The sequence below is a fragment of the Bos javanicus genome, chromosome 23 (assembly GCF_032452875.1).
Source record: "Bos javanicus breed banteng chromosome 23, ARS-OSU_banteng_1.0, whole genome shotgun sequence".
In the NCBI taxonomy this organism is placed as follows: domain Eukaryota; kingdom Metazoa; phylum Chordata; class Mammalia; order Artiodactyla; family Bovidae; genus Bos; species Bos javanicus.
In genome coordinates this window covers 27,446,242-27,464,262 of record NC_083890.1, presented here as the reverse complement: position 1 = coordinate 27,464,262, position 18,021 = coordinate 27,446,242, and the positions used below count along the sequence as shown (strand labels likewise).

At 47.5% G+C, this 18,021-nt stretch overlaps 1 protein-coding gene, 2 non-coding genes and 1 pseudogene across 3 annotated transcripts; all 4 read left to right on the top strand.

Moving 5' to 3' along the window:
• Positions 1-2,705: 2,705 nt before the first annotated feature.
• LOC133236877 (heat shock 70 kDa protein 1B) lies at positions 2,706-5,177 on the top strand. The gene has a single exon (XM_061399127.1). It carries the CDS (start codon positions 2,917-2,919, stop codon positions 4,840-4,842), a length of 1,926 nt encoding a protein of 641 aa, XP_061255111.1. The 5' UTR covers positions 2,706-2,916; the 3' UTR covers positions 4,843-5,177.
• Positions 5,178-7,776: 2,599 nt separating this feature from the next.
• On the top strand, positions 7,777-12,932 carry LOC133235974 (mitochondrial import inner membrane translocase subunit Tim17-B-like; annotated as a pseudogene).
• Positions 10,829-10,891, top strand: LOC133237085 (small nucleolar RNA SNORD48). The gene has a single exon (XR_009733118.1). It is a non-coding gene; the product is annotated as a small nucleolar RNA SNORD48 (small nucleolar RNA).
• LOC133237084 (small nucleolar RNA SNORD52) lies at positions 11,333-11,399 on the top strand. The gene has a single exon (XR_009733117.1). It is a non-coding gene; the product is annotated as a small nucleolar RNA SNORD52 (small nucleolar RNA).
• Positions 12,933-18,021: the final 5,089 nt, after the last annotated feature.

Below are 18,021 nucleotides of genomic sequence, written 5' to 3'. Positions count from 1 at the left end.
CACACACGCTGCTAAATGGTCATACACCAAATCTCCTTAGGCACCAGTTAAACCGGTACCTGAGTTCCTGCCTTGGGAAGTGTCCAGTGTTAAAGGAAGACAAAATTCAAGAGACTCTCCTCATAGGAAATGGAAAAGAAATACGGATATTTAGGTTTCCGGGTCATCCACAGAGAGAGACAACGCAAAGTGTAGGTTAATACAGTGTGTAGCTGACTGCTTGATTCATGAAAAACAGCATTTTCAAGTGGCTCCCCCACTCCTCCACCCCAGCAACAGCAAGATTTGAGGCCCTATCACCTGTCTCCCTGTCGAGCAGTGGAGACAATGATGCCCTTTGCTTCAAGCCAATAGAGGAAGAGAACTGCAAATTTTGGAGAGGAGAGCGAATCCAGAATTCCTGCTGGTAGCAGCTGATGGGGGAGAAGGCAATGGCAACCCACTCCAGTGTTCTTGCCTGGAGAATCCCAGGGACGGGGAGCCTGGTGGGCTGCTGTCTCTGGGGTCGCACAGAGTCGGACACAACTGAAGTGACTTAGCAGTAGCAGCAGCAGCTGATGGTGAGGAAGAGAGGGGAGAGGGGATGAGGTTAAGGACTTCTCTGGAGGTGAACACTTCTCTGGAAGTGTTCACAAACTGGGTGGCTAAGATGGACGTTTGGGGAATCCCCTTTCAGATACTGCATAAAGAGATGGAAAATTCCTGAAGTTTAACCAGTTTGACTAGATTAAGGAGGTGATTCATTGGAGAGCCACACCTGAATGTAAAAAAAGTTATCACCTACCTGCACAGTGAAAGATAAAAATATTGCTTTAACAAATCTGTATATCTGATTAACCTGAACAAATTATAAAATAAACTGAATACCCTCAGATTTCAGGAAGAGGTGTTTGATGAATGGCTGTGCGCGCGCGCGCGCGTGTGTGTGTGTATGTGTGTAAACGTCAGTTAAGCAAAAGTGTTCAAAGCGAGATTTCTTCCCTTTATCAGAAATTGCCTCCTCAGGTACTTCTCTGGTGGTCCAGAAGGGCTAAGACTCTGTAGAGGAGAATGCAGGCGGCCTGGGTTCGATCTCTGGTCAAGAAAATAGATCCCACATGCTACAACTAAGATTGACCATGCTACAACTAAGGCTTAGCTATTAATTTTAAAACAACAACAACAAAACCCCACAACTGCCTCCTCCGACTTGTGCTGTTATGTTTTCTATGCTCAAGACATGTGGATACAGTAATGAGTCTATTTCATGGGTTGTGAATCCCCTCTACTATGGCTTTAATGTCCCTCACATTTTCACTTTAGGTGCCTAATAAGGGATCTTGCATTGCCCATAAAGGAAGAAGAAACAAAAGCCAAAATAAATTACCAAATGTCACTGTATTTAAAACAGGAAGGAGGCTAACAACAGAAAGCTGAAATCTAGGATAAAAAGTTAAATGGACGAATTAAGTACACAGCAAACAACCTGAACTTTTAGAGGAGATAGAACCTAGGTCCTGCCAACCTTTCTCACCTTCCAGCATCATTCCAGACTGTTTACAATGGGCCACCCGCCAACCAACTATATAGCATGCTCTTCAAACAGGACTGAACGCTCCCCCACCCCCACCCTCGCAGGCTCACCACCACACCACATTTACTTAAAAGTAGTGGACAGCCTAGGAGCCGCAAATGACAAGGCAGAAGACCGAATTCGGGACTCAGGTTAATCCAGGCACCACTGATCATCCGAGGCTGAACCAGGAATTTAAAAGGCACAGAGGAGGGGAGGGGTGCGTCCGCACCTGGGGCTGGGAAAGATGAGGAATCCGGAGAAGCGCAAAGGACAGCTAAATATCTATGGAAAATATTTTCTTTCTCAAGCCCAGTCCAGCCCGAGGAGAAAGGGAGCAGCTCTGGGCGGGGACAGGGGCGCTGTGGCTCCAGCCCTGCCCTTCCCACGCTCCCCCGACCGAGCAGGTCCCTTCTAAGGCGTTGGGAACCTTCTACAATCTAAAAACCATATACCTAATTGATTTTCTTCTGAAAATTAAAATTTCCCCTCCCATCTGAATAGGGCTAAAGAGGAGCCAAAACTTAAACAGCTTCAACTCTCTCCTTTTCCTTCCCATTTTAAAAATAAGATGGGAAAAGCGCCGCGGATGACCAAGGCATTTCTCGGACAGCCCGGCCGCTCGGCGAGCCAGCCCAAACGTGGCTGCTTCCATCAGCGTTAGCCTCCGATCACTCTCCTTGGCCCACAGATAGCCAACCCTCTTCGAGAAACTCGGGAACTTTCTGTATTTTGGCTGTCCCGGCAGTCGTGTAGCCCTTAATTCTACTTTAAACCACCAAACTAATTTGAGCCCCGAGATCCTCTCACCGCCCTACAATTAATTACAAGCCCAGGGCTGATCCTTCCAGTCGACTCCAAACTACTTGGCTGGCTGGTCGCCAGGAAACCAGAGACAGAGTGGGTGGACCTTCCCAGCCCCTCTCCCCCTCTCCTTAGGACTCCTGTTTCCTCCAGCGAATCCTAGAAGAGTCTGGAGAGTTCTGGGAGGAGAGGCATCCAGGGCGCTGATTGGTTCCAGAAAGCCAGGGGGCAGGACTTGAGGCGAAACCCCTGGAATATTCCCGACCTGGCAGCCCCACTGAGCTCGGTCATTGGCTGACGAGGGAAAAGGCGGGGCTTGATGAAGAATTATAAACACAGAGCCGCCTGAGGAGAAACAGCAGCCTGGAGAGAACTGATAAAACTTACGGCTTAGTCCGTGAGAGCAGCTTCCGCAGACCCGCTATCTCCAAGGACCGCCCCGAGGAGCACCAGAGCGTTCAGCTTTCGGGTTCCGAAAAGCCCGAGCTTCTCGTCGCAGATCCTCTTCACCGATTTCAGGTTTGAAGCTTATCTCGGAGCCGGAAAAGCAGGGCACCGGCATGGCGAAAAACACAGCTATCGGCATCGACCTGGGCACCACCTACTCCTGCGTAGGGGTGTTCCAGCACGGCAAGGTGGAGATCATCGCCAACGACCAGGGCAACCGCACCACCCCAAGCTACGTAGCCTTCACCGATACCGAGCGGCTCATCGGCGATGCGGCCAAGAACCAGGTGGCGCTGAACCCGCAGAACACGGTGTTCGACGCGAAGCGGCTGATCGGCCGCAAGTTCGGAGACCCGGTGGTGCAGTCGGACATGAAGCACTGGCCTTTCCGCGTCATCAACGACGGAGACAAGCCTAAGGTGCAGGTGAGCTACAAGGGGGAGACCAAGGCGTTCTACCCGGAGGAGATCTCGTCGATGGTGCTGACCAAGATGAAGGAGATCGCCGAGGCGTACCTGGGCCACCCGGTGACCAACGCGGTGATCACCGTGCCGGCCTACTTCAACGACTCGCAGCGGCAGGCCACCAAGGACGCGGGGGTGATCGCGGGGCTGAACGTGCTGAGGATCATCAACGAGCCCACGGCCGCCGCCATCGCCTACGGCCTGGACAGGACGGGCAAGGGGGAGCGCAACGTGCTCATCTTTGATCTGGGAGGGGGCACGTTCGACGTGTCCATCCTGACGATCGACGACGGCATCTTCGAGGTGAAGGCCACGGCCGGGGACACGCACCTGGGCGGGGAGGACTTCGACAACAGGCTGGTGAACCACTTCGTGGAGGAGTTCAAGAGGAAGCACAAGAAGGACATCAGCCAGAACAAGCGGGCCGTGAGGCGGCTGCGCACCGCATGCGAGCGGGCCAAGAGAACCTTGTCGTCCAGCACCCAGGCCAGCCTGGAGATCGACTCCCTGTTCGAGGGCATCGACTTCTACACGTCCATCACCAGGGCGCGGTTCGAGGAGCTGTGCTCCGACCTGTTCCGGAGCACCCTGGAGCCCGTGGAGAAGGCGCTACGCGACGCCAAGCTGGACAAGGCGCAGATCCACGACCTGGTCCTGGTGGGGGGCTCCACCCGCATCCCCAAGGTGCAGAAGCTGCTGCAGGACTTCTTCAACGGGCGCGACCTCAACAAGAGCATCAACCCCGACGAGGCGGTGGCGTACGGGGCGGCGGTGCAGGCGGCCATCCTGATGGGGGACAAGTCGGAGAACGTGCAGGACCTGCTGTTGCTGGACGTGGCTCCCCTGTCGCTGGGACTGGAGACGGCCGGAGGCGTGATGACCGCCCTGATCAAGCGCAACTCCACCATCCCCACGAAGCAGACGCAGATCTTCACCACCTACTCGGACAACCAGCCGGGCGTGCTGATCCAGGTGTACGAGGGCGAGAGGGCCATGACGCGGGACAACAACCTGCTGGGGCGCTTCGAGCTGAGCGGCATCCCGCCGGCCCCGCGGGGGGTGCCCCAGATCGAGGTGACCTTCGACATCGACGCCAATGGCATCCTGAACGTCACGGCCACGGACAAGAGCACGGGCAAGGCCAACAAGATCACCATCACCAACGACAAGGGCCGGCTGAGCAAGGAGGAGATCGAGCGCATGGTGCAGGAGGCGGAGAAGTACAAGGCGGAGGACGAGGTCCAACGCGAGAGGGTGTCTGCCAAGAACGCGCTGGAGTCGTACGCCTTCAACATGAAGAGCGCCGTGGAGGATGAGGGGCTGAAGGGCAAGATCAGCGAGGCGGACAAGAAGAAGGTGCTGGACAAGTGCCAGGAGGTGATTTCCTGGCTGGACGCCAACACCTTGGCGGAGAAGGACGAGTTTGAGCACAAGAGGAAGGAGCTGGAGCAGGTGTGTAACCCCATCATCAGCAGACTGTACCAGGGGGCGGGCGGCCCCGGGGCTGGCGGCTTTGGGGCTCAGGGCCCTAAAGGGGGCTCTGGGTCTGGCCCCACCATTGAGGAGGTGGATTAGGGGCCTTACTTTTTGTCTGTCTGTAGTAGACCTATGGACTTGGGTCTTGCCCTATATTTACTCCTGTGATGTGTCAGTTTGTTCTATGATAAGGTTGTAACCTCTAACTAGCTTGTTTTTGTTATTTCTGTATGTTATAATGAGTGTGTTCACCAGAATGTTTGCATTTTCATGCAAGTTGGTAATAAGGATGGCTTTCCGTGGGGTTTTTTTTGTTTGTTTCAAGTGAGTCAACACTGCCACCCTGTGTCCTGTGTTTTGCTTTGTAAACACACCAAAAGTCATAGAATTAAACATTTGTATACTTAAGGAATAAAAAGAAAATGATAAATGCAGATTGTTTGTTTATTTGGGGAGGGATAATGGCTTCTCTGAACGTCTGAATTCTATAGACCATGAAAGGGCAGTACTTCTGGAGTTATATATGTTAGGTGCCATGGCTATAGCTATACTTTGTTGTGACTTTATTGTAGGTGGTAAATTATGTCCATAACAGAAAACAAATTCCAGGTGCCCCTTTTGATTTTGGTGAGGTTTGTTTTAGGGAAAAGTAGGGATGGGATTTGCAAAGGGTTTTGGGGAGGAGAAATGAGTGTGGGTTTAAAGGCAGTGTTGAGAGAGGTTTATGTTTCCTTCCTCTCTTGTACTCATTTTGTGCAGAGCTGTTCATATTTAATCTGTGAGTCTTCCAGTCTTAAGTATAAATAAATTTAAGGTGGACAAAAGAGTAAAAATGAGGTGCAGTTTAAAACTCCCTTTTATAAATCCCACCTGGGTGATCTAGTGTAAATTATTTAGCCTCTTAGTTTTGGTTGTTTCCTTTGAAAATAAAGCATTTGGGTGATCTAGTGTAAATTATTTAGCCTCTTAGTTTTGGTTGTTTCCTTTGAAAATAAAGCATTTGTCTGAATTGCCTCACTTCCAAAGTTCTAGATCATCACGAGCAGAAATGTGCTATAGGCAAGCATTGGCTTCAGCTGTGGTCTTTGAAGCTGGAGTTTTCCAAGTGAGGGTTTTAGGGAAGTGAGAAACTGAGTTTGGGGGCAAGGCAATAAAGAAGGATGCCAGGCACTGTACCTGGATCTTTGAGTCACCCCAGTAAGCCTCAGTAATTCTCATCACACCATTCTCTACCCTAGGTATTCTGAAGCTTTTTTCAGAGGTTAGCATACGGAGGTGGTCACTTAAGCTATCCAGGGCAAAACTAGGGAGAAACAAGTGATTTCGGGGCCAGGGTGTTTTTCCACTCTGCCTGAACACGGGTTGGTGTTGTATGGTTCCTGTCTGGCTTCAAGTGGTGATTTTACTCCAGTTTTAGGTAAAAGAGTCTGCCTTCAATGCAGGAGACCTGGGTTCGATCCCTGGGTCTGGAAGATCCCCTGGAGAAGGGAATGACAACCCACTTTAGTATTCTTGCCTGGAGAATTCACTGGAATGAGAAGCCTGGCGGGCTACAGTCCATGGAGTCACAAAGAGTCAGACAGGACTGAGTGACTAACACTTTTTCACTGACAGTAGCCTTTTTTGTGCTTTTCACAGACAATCTGTAAACAAGAGAAACTGAATAACACATTTAATTATGAAAAAAAGGGAATAAAAGCTGTGCAGAGTAGAGCTTGGGAAATGGGTGTTCCTCCCACACAAGCCCTTCCCTAGGGGCTGCTTCTCACTGGAGCAGTTTAAAAGTCCTCACTTTGTTGCATTAGTCATATCCAGACTCTCTTGCTGCCCTGACTGTAGCTCAACAGGCTCCTCTTCCATTGGAATTTTTTGGCAAGAATACTGGAGTGGGTTGCCATTTCCTTCTCCAGGGGATCTTTTCCAACCCGGAGATCCAACCTGCATCTCCTGCATTGGTGGGTGGGTTCTTTACCACTGAGCCATCTGCGAAGCAACACTTTCTTTAGCCTGATTAGAATCTCAGCCTCTTTCCTTCCAAAAACTGAGCCTGCGAATACCAACTCCAGAATCACGCAACTTAGTTTCATGTTGTGTATTTTCCAATAAATCATCCCCCTCTGGGAAACCAAAACATTTTAGGAATGACAAAGTATGGGAAGCCCTTGTTAACGAAAAGATTGTAAAGGTAAAAAAAAAAAAAAAAGTATAGTTCTGGTTCCTGGGCCAATTCTCAAAGGCTGGTCTTACTAACAAGATATATGAACTATAATATGATGTTGTATGCTCTGAGCATAACTTCATAATATGTGCAGTTTAACTGCTGCAGCAGCAGAAATTGGGGGCTTGCTTAAGTTTTTAAAAACTTAACCTGCCAGATAATAGAATAAATCTTTAAATGTAAACCCCCATCTTATTTTTGGCTGCTCAGAGGGGCATGCAGGATCTTAGTTCCCTGACCAGGGATTAAACCCTCACCCCATGCAGTGGAAGCATTGGGAGTCTTAACCACTGAACTGCCAGGAAAGTCCCTCAAATCTTTCAACTTCAAATCGTTGGAGTTAGGGTTTGCCAATGTAGTGCTGCAGCTCTTTACCTAGTTTTTAATAAGTGACTTTCCATAGCTGTTATGTTCCATGGCACCTCACTCCAGTACTCTTGCCTGGAAAATCCCAGGGACGGAGGAGCCTGGTGGGCTGCAGTCCATGGGGTCTCGAAGAATCAGACGTGACTGAGCGACTTCCCTTTCACTTTTCACTTTGATGCATTGGAGAAGGAAATGGCAACCCACTCCAGTGTTCTTGCCTGGAGAATCCCAGGGATGGGGGAGCCTGGTGGGCTGCCGTCTGTGTGGTTTCACAGAGTTGGACATGACTGAAGTGACTTAGCAACAACAAGAAGCAACAAATGTAGTGGTATATTGAGACTATTTGGGAGGCTAAAGAAATACTCACACCCCCCCCCACCCTGGCTGTCCCCACAAAAGTCAGTCTTGGGAAGTAGGCCAAGGCATTGCATAGAATTAAAGCCACCACGATGTTTCAGCCAAAGTTGAGAAAAACCACTGTACCAGAGGCTATTCCTGATTATTTTTTAGAGGTATGGGGACAAGAGAGAGGGAGGAGAGGAAGGTGTTAGTGCTTCCAGGAGCAGCAGCTGGTGGCAAGGGATTTTCTGCTGTGAATCAAAGCTGGAAAGGCCTTAAAGTGTTGATTCACCGGCAGCAGTAGTAATGCTAAACTTTAGGGAAATTGCCACCAACAGCTTAATAGGCCAAAAAAGAGAATTCCTGAAGCTGGGTCAATTAATTTCATGAGTCCTCACTAGGGAAATGGCTCATTAGAAAGCAACATCAGGGCGTCATTTCCTGGCCCTCCAGCGGTTAGGACTCAGTGCTTTCATTGCCAGGGCCTGGGTTCGATCCCTGGTGGAAGTAAAATCCCACAAGCAGTGAGGCTTAGCCAAAGTAATTAACACAGAACTTACAAAAAAAAGATATGAGCCATGGAGGAGTTCGCTTGCTTAGGAGCCTTGCCCATGGAGAATTGTGGATGATTGCGGTGGAACCTTCATTATGGGTGTTAGCTGCGATACAGTCTTCCAGGCCATGAAGGGTTTCTGCAATGACCCTGTAGAAATTCGGCGCTGATTGAGAGGCAGTGTCAATGCTGTTAAAGAACAAAGCCCCTCAGACTGGAGGTAGCTTCGCGGTGTGTGGGCAGGAGTGGGGAGGCTGTTTTCCACCATCCACGGGTCTGGTGTGGCTGCGGGGCAAGGAAGATTTCTGGTACTCTATTACCAGTGAAGCACTGACAGGTCTGTGCTAGCTGCCCACAGTGGCTCATTGGTGATGGTGGGCTCAGCAATGCTTGGGGGGTGGTGGGCATTCTGTTGGCCCTCATCCAGCGTGTTGGCGTCCTCCACACTCACTACACTATCCAGCACTTCCTCAGTGCACTCCCCTTATTGGAGAACCCCAACAAGCTGCCCCCAAAGGAGGGTACCAAGGCCCGAGGCTACCCCAGCTATCAGCAATATCACTAAGAAAGTGCCTCCGTGGGCGGTCCTCCTTGGTTCCCTCTGGAATGATCTATGTGGAAGCAAGAGCTGGCTCCCAGTTGGCCCATGGGACCCACCAGAGAGGGCCCTTAACTGGTTCCCTTATCCCAGGTTGGGGGTGGGGGACCCCAGCTGCCCTGATGGATTGGTCCCTTCTCTCTCAGGGCACCCCAGCCCTAGCTCATATGTAACACACTCTCACCCCAGTCCCTTCGCATGGGGCTCTGATGAGTATTTAAAGCCCATTTTGAAATGCCTGTGTGTGGTACTCCTTGAGCCATCCATAGGTGGAGCCACTTCCTAGGACAAGGGGCAGAGGCCTCTCCGGGGACATATGAGCTGAAGGATTTGGAGTCGCACAGAGAGGTCTCTAATAATGGTTTGTGGGATGAAAAAAAAAAAAAAAAAAATGAAGAGGGAAATGGGGAGTAACTGTTCACAAGTACAGAGTTTCAGTTGTGCAAGAGGGAAAAGTGGACGCAGCCACCCCCTGCCCTACAACGGTGTACCCCTTGTAGAATAAGGTTGGGGAAACACAGGATACCAGCCCCAGATAGCTGAGGAATTACTTAAGCCCAGACTTTTGCATCTTCCCATACACAGAAAAAGAGTAAATCCATTGACTTGAGATGTCTGATTTTCTTTAATTAACTTTTAATTTTTTAAAGCTGACTACACAGTCTTTGTTGCAAAAACCCTATATAGCCTGGCTTCTCCATTTCCTCTTCGGAGCTGAGAGGCTGCAACCCGGGCTAAAGTCTTCAGTTTTGTGCGTGTGTGTGTGTGTGTTTTAACATTTAATTGGAAGATAATTGTTTTACAATGTTGTGTTGATTTCTGCAGTACAACGTGAGCCGTAAGTATACATATATCCCCCTCTTCTTGAACCTCTCTCCCACCCCCATACTCTCATCCCACCCCTCCAGGTCGTCACGGAGCACCAGGTTGAGCTCCCTGGGTTACAGGGCAACTTCCCACTAGCTGTCTATTTCACACAAGACAGCATAGGTATTTCAAGGTCCTCAGTTTTGCCTGCAGAATAAAACAGAATTCTCCACTTTCAGGTTGTGCTGCCCCACCCACCCAGCCGCCCCCCTCCCCCGCAGTAGACAAAATTATACCTTAATAAAGCTGTTTATTAAAAAAGGACAAGAAATAATGTGCCTGACAGGTCTGTGGGCTGGAAGGGGGGGGGGGTGCGAATTCAGATTTCGCTGGCTAGACACAGCGGGATGACAGTCCCTTGGAACGACCCCAATGCCTTGGTGGGACACGTGAGAACTAAAGACAAGACTTCGGGTTACACAAGCTGGGACTAGACCTCCAGAGAGGCCATCCAGGAAGTGTGCGCCCACCGGGCAGCGCTGGGGACTTTCTCCGGCCGGGCCAGTCAGGTCACCTGTCCTTTGTATTTAAAAATTCACAAAACGTCTCCGAATCTTTACCCAGAAGAATGTGAAACATTCTCTCGTGCCTCTCTTTCACATTGCTTTAGTCTTGTATGGACGAGTGTTGAGGGACATTCTGCGGGTCGAGACAGGCATCTCAGAAGACAGCTATGCCCGTCAGGCCCCGAAGCCGCGCCGCCGTAAATAAATAGCCCTGGCACCGCCCCTGCAGTTCTCTTTGTTCAGCGAACACGCGCAGAGTGAAAATGGTCCTTCGGCGGTTCCCCAGTTGTCTGCTGCGGAACCTTCGCCAAACCAGGGGGAGGCTACAGCCTGCGCCGTCTTTGCACAGCTACCGGCGTGCAGGTACCTCGGGAACCCGTTGAGTGGGGGAACCGCAGTCTCGGGCTGAGCGGGATGAATTATTAATACAGACTAGAGTTTCTGATGTCTCTGTGACGCCACTGCTTGGAACTGACCCAGCCCAGGGCACGGGGGACTCGTCTGGAGTCGCCCAGGTCTCTGCTGACTAATTGCTTTCTTTCCAGGCTCCTGATTCTCGAAGGAGGGTCCGAGGCACCACGAGGGTGAGTGGATTGTGCGAGCTGGAGTGGCTGGCGGTTTCACTGGGGGAGGATGGGGGTGATGATGACTCCAGGTGATTCTGAGTGTCTCGCTGACGCCATCACCGCAGCGCGCTGACCACCTCCACCCCCGCCCCCCCGACCCGGGCTGGGATCTTTGGTATTTCGGCGCGGGGAGAAGTTCAAGAACTGTTCTTGATCTCGTATTTGTGTGTCTCATTTCTCCATTAGGAGTTAAAACGTCCACCGGTGTGTTATTCTTAAAAGAAGGGTAAGTGTTAGCTATGCTGCCGTCTCTTCACAGGTTATCTTTTTTAACTTTTCAAACTTTTTTTCTCAGCCTTGCTAAACCTGCTTCGTCCACCCCTTTTCCTAGTATGTTACCCTACATACGGTGCTTTCTTGATGGAGGTATTTTCTGCAGTTCTAACTTTGTTTTCTCCTTTTCCCTCCTGAACTTTCCATCGCTAAACTCTTAATTTGATAAATCCTTAAGTTGGGGCTATCATCTCTGAATGTTCTAGATTCTAATGCTTTCCTTGATCCAGATCTCCCTAAATTGGGAATGATGATTTCTCAGACTAGAGTCTCTGATACTGGTCTTGATGTCAAAATTGATTTCTGACTCATTTAGGGAACTGGATACTTGGATATTTGAGAAGGGCTGGTGGGAAGGCTGTAACTCCGCTTGTTTTTCTCATTGGTTGTCCTCCTTTCATCTTTTTTCTAGCCTGAGAGCTTTGGAAGCCCAGCCAGGGCAGTACTCCTTCACAGAGATTCCAGGCTAGCCTGGTGACTGAAGGCCTAAGGTTTAGAATTCTCTTGGAGAAGCACTTTTGGGGTGGCTGGGATGTCCAGGTGATGGTTCCTGCCACTTCAGCAACAGGCTGGGACAAGAAGTGGAGAGCAACATGCCTTCTACCTGGGTACTGTGGTAAGTCTCTTCCTTGTTTTTCTCCCAGCTCCAGAGTGGTGATGATGAACTGGTTGGACTTCTCTGAGGATCTTTGAAACCACCTGATCCGCTCGTGCTTCTTTCCTTCTTGTGTGGCAGTTTTCTTTAAAAAATAAAATTGGTATATAGTTACATTAGTTTCAGATACATGCTGTAATAATTGGATATCTATATATACTAGAAAGCGATTACTGCCGCAAGTCCTTTTTGGCTAATCACCGTTCTCTGTTAGTTACCAGTCTGTCCCTGTATCTATAACAGATGGATGCTCTAAGGCCAGCTACTTGCATGTTTTTAATATGTATTTCTTTTATGAAGTTTTAGGATTTTGCTGATGCAGAGGATGTCCTACCTGGTGTTGGTCAGATCCTTGGAACTTCACATGTTTCCTGCATGAACCTGTGTGAGCAGCTGTCAAACTCCGGTGGAGAGGGGATGGGCTGATTAGAAGTTTGGGGACCAAAATCAATTAGGTGATCTTTATTAGAAAGATTGCAATAAAATGTTTTAAAGCAAATAAAAATAGGTGGGTCTGAGCAAAAACAAGAGGGTACAGAAAGGTTTAGGGATGTGAAAGTGAATGAGCATCAGTTGACATCTAGCTGTATGTACCTCTTTCCAGCTACATTACAAAAAACTAAAATTAGGTTTGTCATATATTGACACCAGTGTTGAGGATTTCTAAATGGAGTACCATAATATTTTTAATATTTGAGGTTTTAATTATACTATTAACACAATCATCGAGTTTTCTTTTTGATGAATTGGTGAAAACATAGGTTGTCTGGGTATATTCTTAGAAGAAGAATAATCCTGGTGGTTGTCAGGAGCTGGGAATGAGGAAGTGAAGAAGTATTTAATGGGTATTGTTTCACTTTTACAAGGTGAAAGAGCTCATGGGGATGGATGGTGGTGATAATTGCTCAGTGTTATGAACATAGTTATTACCACTGAACTGTATGCCTAGAAGTGGTAAAGATTTGGGGCAGGATAAATTGGAAGATTGGAATTGATACATACACACCACTAAGTATAAAATAGATAACTAATAAAGACCTGTATAGCACAGGAAATTCAGTGCTCCGTAATAGTCTATAAGAGAAGAGGATCCCAAAGTGTATGTATAACTGATTCAGTTTACTGTATACTTGAAACTAACACATTGTAAATCAACTATACCCCAATAAATTTTTTTAATGGTAAAAACATGCTAATTTTATGTGTATTTCACCACAGTTTAAAAAATTGGAGAAAAAGTACCCTTTGCTCCTTTCTGTCACTGTCAGAAAGGTGATTCCCCACTAGCATGTATAGAGTATGCTGTGCTAAAGCTGTATTGTACATTTGTTTGGTAGGGGGCATTTGACTTTCTTTCAAGCTATAAACCTTGGGCTTCCCTGGTGGCTCAGATGGTAAATCCTCTGTCTGCAATGCAGGAGACCCGGGTTCGATCCCTGGGTTGGGAAGATCTGGAGAAGGAAATGGCAGCCCACTCCAGTATTCTTGCCTGGAAAATCCCATTGATCACGGAGCCTGGTAGGCTACCATCCATGGGGTCGCAAAGAGTCAGACATGACTGAGCGACTTCACTTTCTTTCACTTTCAAGCTATAAACCAGTCTGATTCCCTGTACCCATTTGAAGTTGTGTTCCAAAATACTTCTCCAAAAGTAGAATTTCAGAGTTAAAGGATCTGGGCTTTTAAAAGTAATAGTGTATGTTCCATAAAGTTGTCCCACTTTATTTTTTAATGTTAGTTTACTTAGTTGGCTGTGCCAGGTCTTAGTTGAAGCATCCAGGGTCTTTAGTTGTGGCATGTGGGATCTAGTTCCCTGACCACAGGGATTGAACCTGTGTCCCCAGCATTAAGGGTGTGGAGTCTTAGCCACTGGACCACTAGGGGAGCCTCGTCCCAGTTTATACTCCAAATGACAGTCTCCTTCAGACTGCCTATTTGTCTATGTCTACCATCACTGTTCTAGCTGGAGTGTACCAATTTCTGTATCTAATAAGTCATTTTTTAAAAATTGCACATCTTTTGCATTTATTTTTCTGTGGAACATTTACAGCTTGGTCACCACTCAGCAAAGATTTTTTTCCAACTTCTATTTAAGTCAATTTTGCCAGTTTTTTTTTCCTCCTTGAAATTGCCTTGTTAGGTACTCCTACAGGGCAAGGTCACTTGCTCCCATTGTTATTCTCTGACCTTGGGTTCTTTAATCTTCAGTCCAGTCTACCCAAGCCCATGTCCATTGAGTCAGTGATGCCATCCAACCATCTCATCCTCTGTCATCCCCTTCTCCTTCCCTCAACCTTTCCCAGCATCAGGGTCTTTTCAAATGAGTCAGTTCTTCCCATCAGGTGACCAAAGTATTGGAGTTTCAGCTTCAACATCAGTCCATCCAATGAACACCCAGGACTGATCTTTAGGATGGACTGGTTGTATCTCCTTGCAGTCCAAGGGACTCTCGGGAGTCTTCTCCAACACCACAGTTCAAAAGCATCAATTCTTTGGTGCTCAGCTTTCTTCATAGTCCAACTTTCACATCCATACATGACCACTGGAAAAACCATAGCCTTGACTAGACAAACCTTTGTTGGCAAAATAATGTCTCTGCTTTTTAATATGCTGTCTAGGTTGGTTATAACTTTCTTTTCAAGGAGTAAGTGTCTTTCAATTTCATGAAGTCAGCCACTGTTTCCCCATCTATTTGCCATGAAGTGATGGGACCCGATGCCATGATCTTAGTTTTCTGAATGTTGAGTTTTAAGCCAACTTTTTCATTCTCCTCTTTCACTTTTATCAAGAGGCTTTTTAGTTCCTCTTCACTTTCTGCCATAAGGGTGGTGTCATCGGCATATCTGAGGTTATTGATATTTCTCCTGGCAATCTTGATTCCAGCTTGTGCTTCCTCCAGCCCAGCGTTTCTCATGATGTACTCTGCATATAAGTTAAATAAACAGGGTGACAATATACAGCCTTGATGTATTCCTTTTCCTATTTGGAACCAGTCTGTTGTTCCATGTTCAGTTCTCACTGTTGCTTCCTGACCTGCATACAGGTTTCTTAAAAGGCAGGTCAGGTGGTCTATTTGCTTAAGGTCACAGACAGGTATTGTGGTAGGAGATAGATGGGCACCTGGGCTGGACAGCTGGTGTTTGTCAAGTGGAGTAAAATTGAAGCTTTGTTCTCACCCAGACACTCCAAGGACAAAGCTAGTGGCAGAAGTTGAGCTGAGTTCTGCTAAAATAAAGACCGTTCGCAGGAAGTTTCCCTGGGGGTCAAAAAAGGAGGGGGATGCTGCCCCATGATAAGCTCGGATATCCCTCCACAGGCGTCTGCGGTGGACTCCACCTTGGCAAAAAGTTGCACACATCTTGGGGAGGGTCTTAGGGACTGGTCTGGTGTGAAAAAAGATAATTGGACAAGTGTAAACAGAGACCCAGATCTGTCCTATATGTGTATTTAATTTTTACTGCACTCCTCAGACCGGATACTCATCTGTCTTTCTGCCTTAAAAGTGAAAATGTTCCTGAGTTGTGTCTGACTTTTCGACTCCATAGACTAGCCCGCTAGGTTCCTCTCTCCATGGAATTCTCTAGGCAAGAATACTGGAGTGAGTAGCCATTCCCTTCTCCAGGGGATCTTCCCAACCCAGGGATTGAATCTCTCCCATTATGGGCAGATTCTTTCCAGTCTCCAGGGAAACCCTGCTTTCTGCTTCACTTCAATCTTAAATAAACTGTTTTTCTCTGTGTGCTCTCTCACGTGTGCTGTGTACCTACTAAAAATGAGGTGTGTTCTTTTCAACGCAGAATTTCCACTTCTGGTAACACACCCTAAACACAGTCATACAGATTAATGTACATGAATCCTTGATGTTACTGATTGTAATGGGGGAGAAAAAAGAGGCTCAAGTGTTCTCCAGTAGGAAAATGGTATATTTACAATATACCATGTGTTACATGCAGAGGTAATATGCCTAACATACCAGTGTGGATTAATCTCACAATATGAAGGAAAAAAGCAAATCACAAAAAAATAGTATGTAATGTGAAAACATCACTAAATAACATTGTCTAAAGGTCCTACTGTGTACCACAGGAACTATATTCAATATTCTGTGATAAGTCTAATGAGAAAGAATATGAAAAGGAATGTGTGTGTGTGTGTATATATATATATACTACATATGTATGTATAACTGAATTATTTCACTGTATAGCAGAAATTAACATTGTAAATAAATTTAAAATATATGCATTGTTTGGAGTTAAGTGTCACAGTAAAACAGAGAAGGCAATGGCACCCCACTCCAGTACTCTTGCCTGGAAAATCCCATGGACAGAGGAGCCTTATAGGCTGCAGTCCATGGGGTCGCTAGGAGTCGGACACGACTGAGCGACTTCCCTTTCACTTTTGACTTTCATGCATTGGAGAAGGAAATGGCAACCCACTCCAGTGTTCTTGCCTGGAGAATCCCAGGGACGGGGAGCCTGGTGGGCTGCCGTCTATGGGGTCGCACAGAGTCAGACACGACTGAAGTGACTTAGCATAGCATAGCATAGCATAGCATAGCATCACAGTAAAAAAATGCATAGGATTGTTAAATGCTAAATTCAAGGTGGGGTGAGTATGGAGAGATGTATTCAAGGAAGTATATGGAGGGTCTATGGGAGCTTGTTGTGCAATTCATATTTTTGTATGTCCGAACTACTTAATAACTTAAATGTGGTTTGGAACCTGTGAATCTCAGAGGGCTGAACACAGGCAAAAGCTTAAGTCAGCCCCAGGGATGCCTCCAGACAGGGAGCTCCCTTGGAAGACAACTGTTAGCAAGATGAGCCAAAATAAAAAACATCCTCAGGAGAACAAATCAGCAGGTGACTTTACAACCAAGAAACTCAGATGGGGAGCATGCTTGGAGACTGCTGCTGCTGCTAAGTCGATTCAGTTGTGTCCGACTCTGTGCGACCCCATAGACGGCAACCCACCAGGCTCCCCCGTCCCTAGGATTCTCCAGGCAAGAACACTGGAGTGGGTTGCCATTTCCTTCTCCAATGCATGAAAGTGAAAGTGAAGTCACTCACTCGTGTCCTACTCTTTGCAACCCCATGGACTGCAGCCTACCAGGCTCCTCCGCCCATGGGATTTTCCAGGCAAGAGTACTGGAGTGGGGTGCCATTGCCTTCTCCAAAACCTAGCCAGGCCTAATTCCATGGCCCCAGCCCTTGTCCTCGGCAATGGTTCACACCCTGAAGTGTGGGTTCTCTCTGGATCCTAACAAATCCACCTCTTATTGCTTTGTCTCTCAATGAATTTTTGCAATGAGACATCGGAGCCTGAGTTTCATTAGTTTTGGCTGGGCTTGAGTCGCGGGAGAGAGCCGAAGGACAGGAGGAAAAAGCAGTGGGGAAAATGTGCCAAGGAATCCCCTTCATAGCCCGCCGGAAAATTTGCTAAATATCTGACCGGTGCTCACAGTTTCATTGGTCTGATCCTTGGCACAGAGAAGAGAAAGGACAGAAGAACCCCCACCGGCTTGTGTAACAGCTACTGGGGCTCCGCAGATAGTGCCTTTGGGACATGCTGAGGAGTAGCCTCTCCAGAGTCCCTCACTTGTGCCCACTGCCGCCCGCCTGTTCGAGGGAGGTTCAAGGAAACAAGAAACGAGAGATTGTAAAGGTCCCTCCAGCCATAGGAGCGAGGACCTCTTACCTTAACTGGAGATCTTCTGGAATCTGAGACTAAAGTTGTTCAAAGAGATAAAGAGGCTAATTCAGTCCACTGGTAGAGAATTAGTAACCTGGAAGAATCATCCATAATGTGGAGTAGAGAAAACAGAAATGAGTAACATGAAAAGGAATTGATAGGAAAGATGAAATGAGCCACTCCAGCATTTGGCATTGTTTGCTTAGAGCTGCTCTCACCTTGCTGGTTTGTTTTAATGCTCCAGTGAGAACAATTGCAGACACAGTGGCTAGTTCTGTCCAGTGGCATCTGTGGGCATGTGGCTTTCAGCAGCTCAGGGCCATCTGTTTCTTTCTTTCTTTTTTAATTTATTTAGTTAATTTATTTGGCTGCACCGGGTCTTAGTCACCGCATGTGGGATCTAGTTCGCTGACTAGGGAACTAGTCTTAGCCACTAGATCACCAGGGAAGTCCCTGTTACTTTGTTTATTGTACTTTGACCATTAACGTCATAATTTCCCAAAACAGTCTTCTGATTGTGTTATTTCCCAAAGAATAGGGACAAAGAGATTATCCTAAGGGTTAAAGTACCTGCTGACTCTTA

What these genes read in the sequence shown, in the direction of transcription:
- LOC133236877 (XM_061399127.1), top strand. Translation starts at nt 2,917, where the DNA reads ATGGCGAAAAACACAGCTATCGGCATCGACCTGGGCACCACCTACTCC.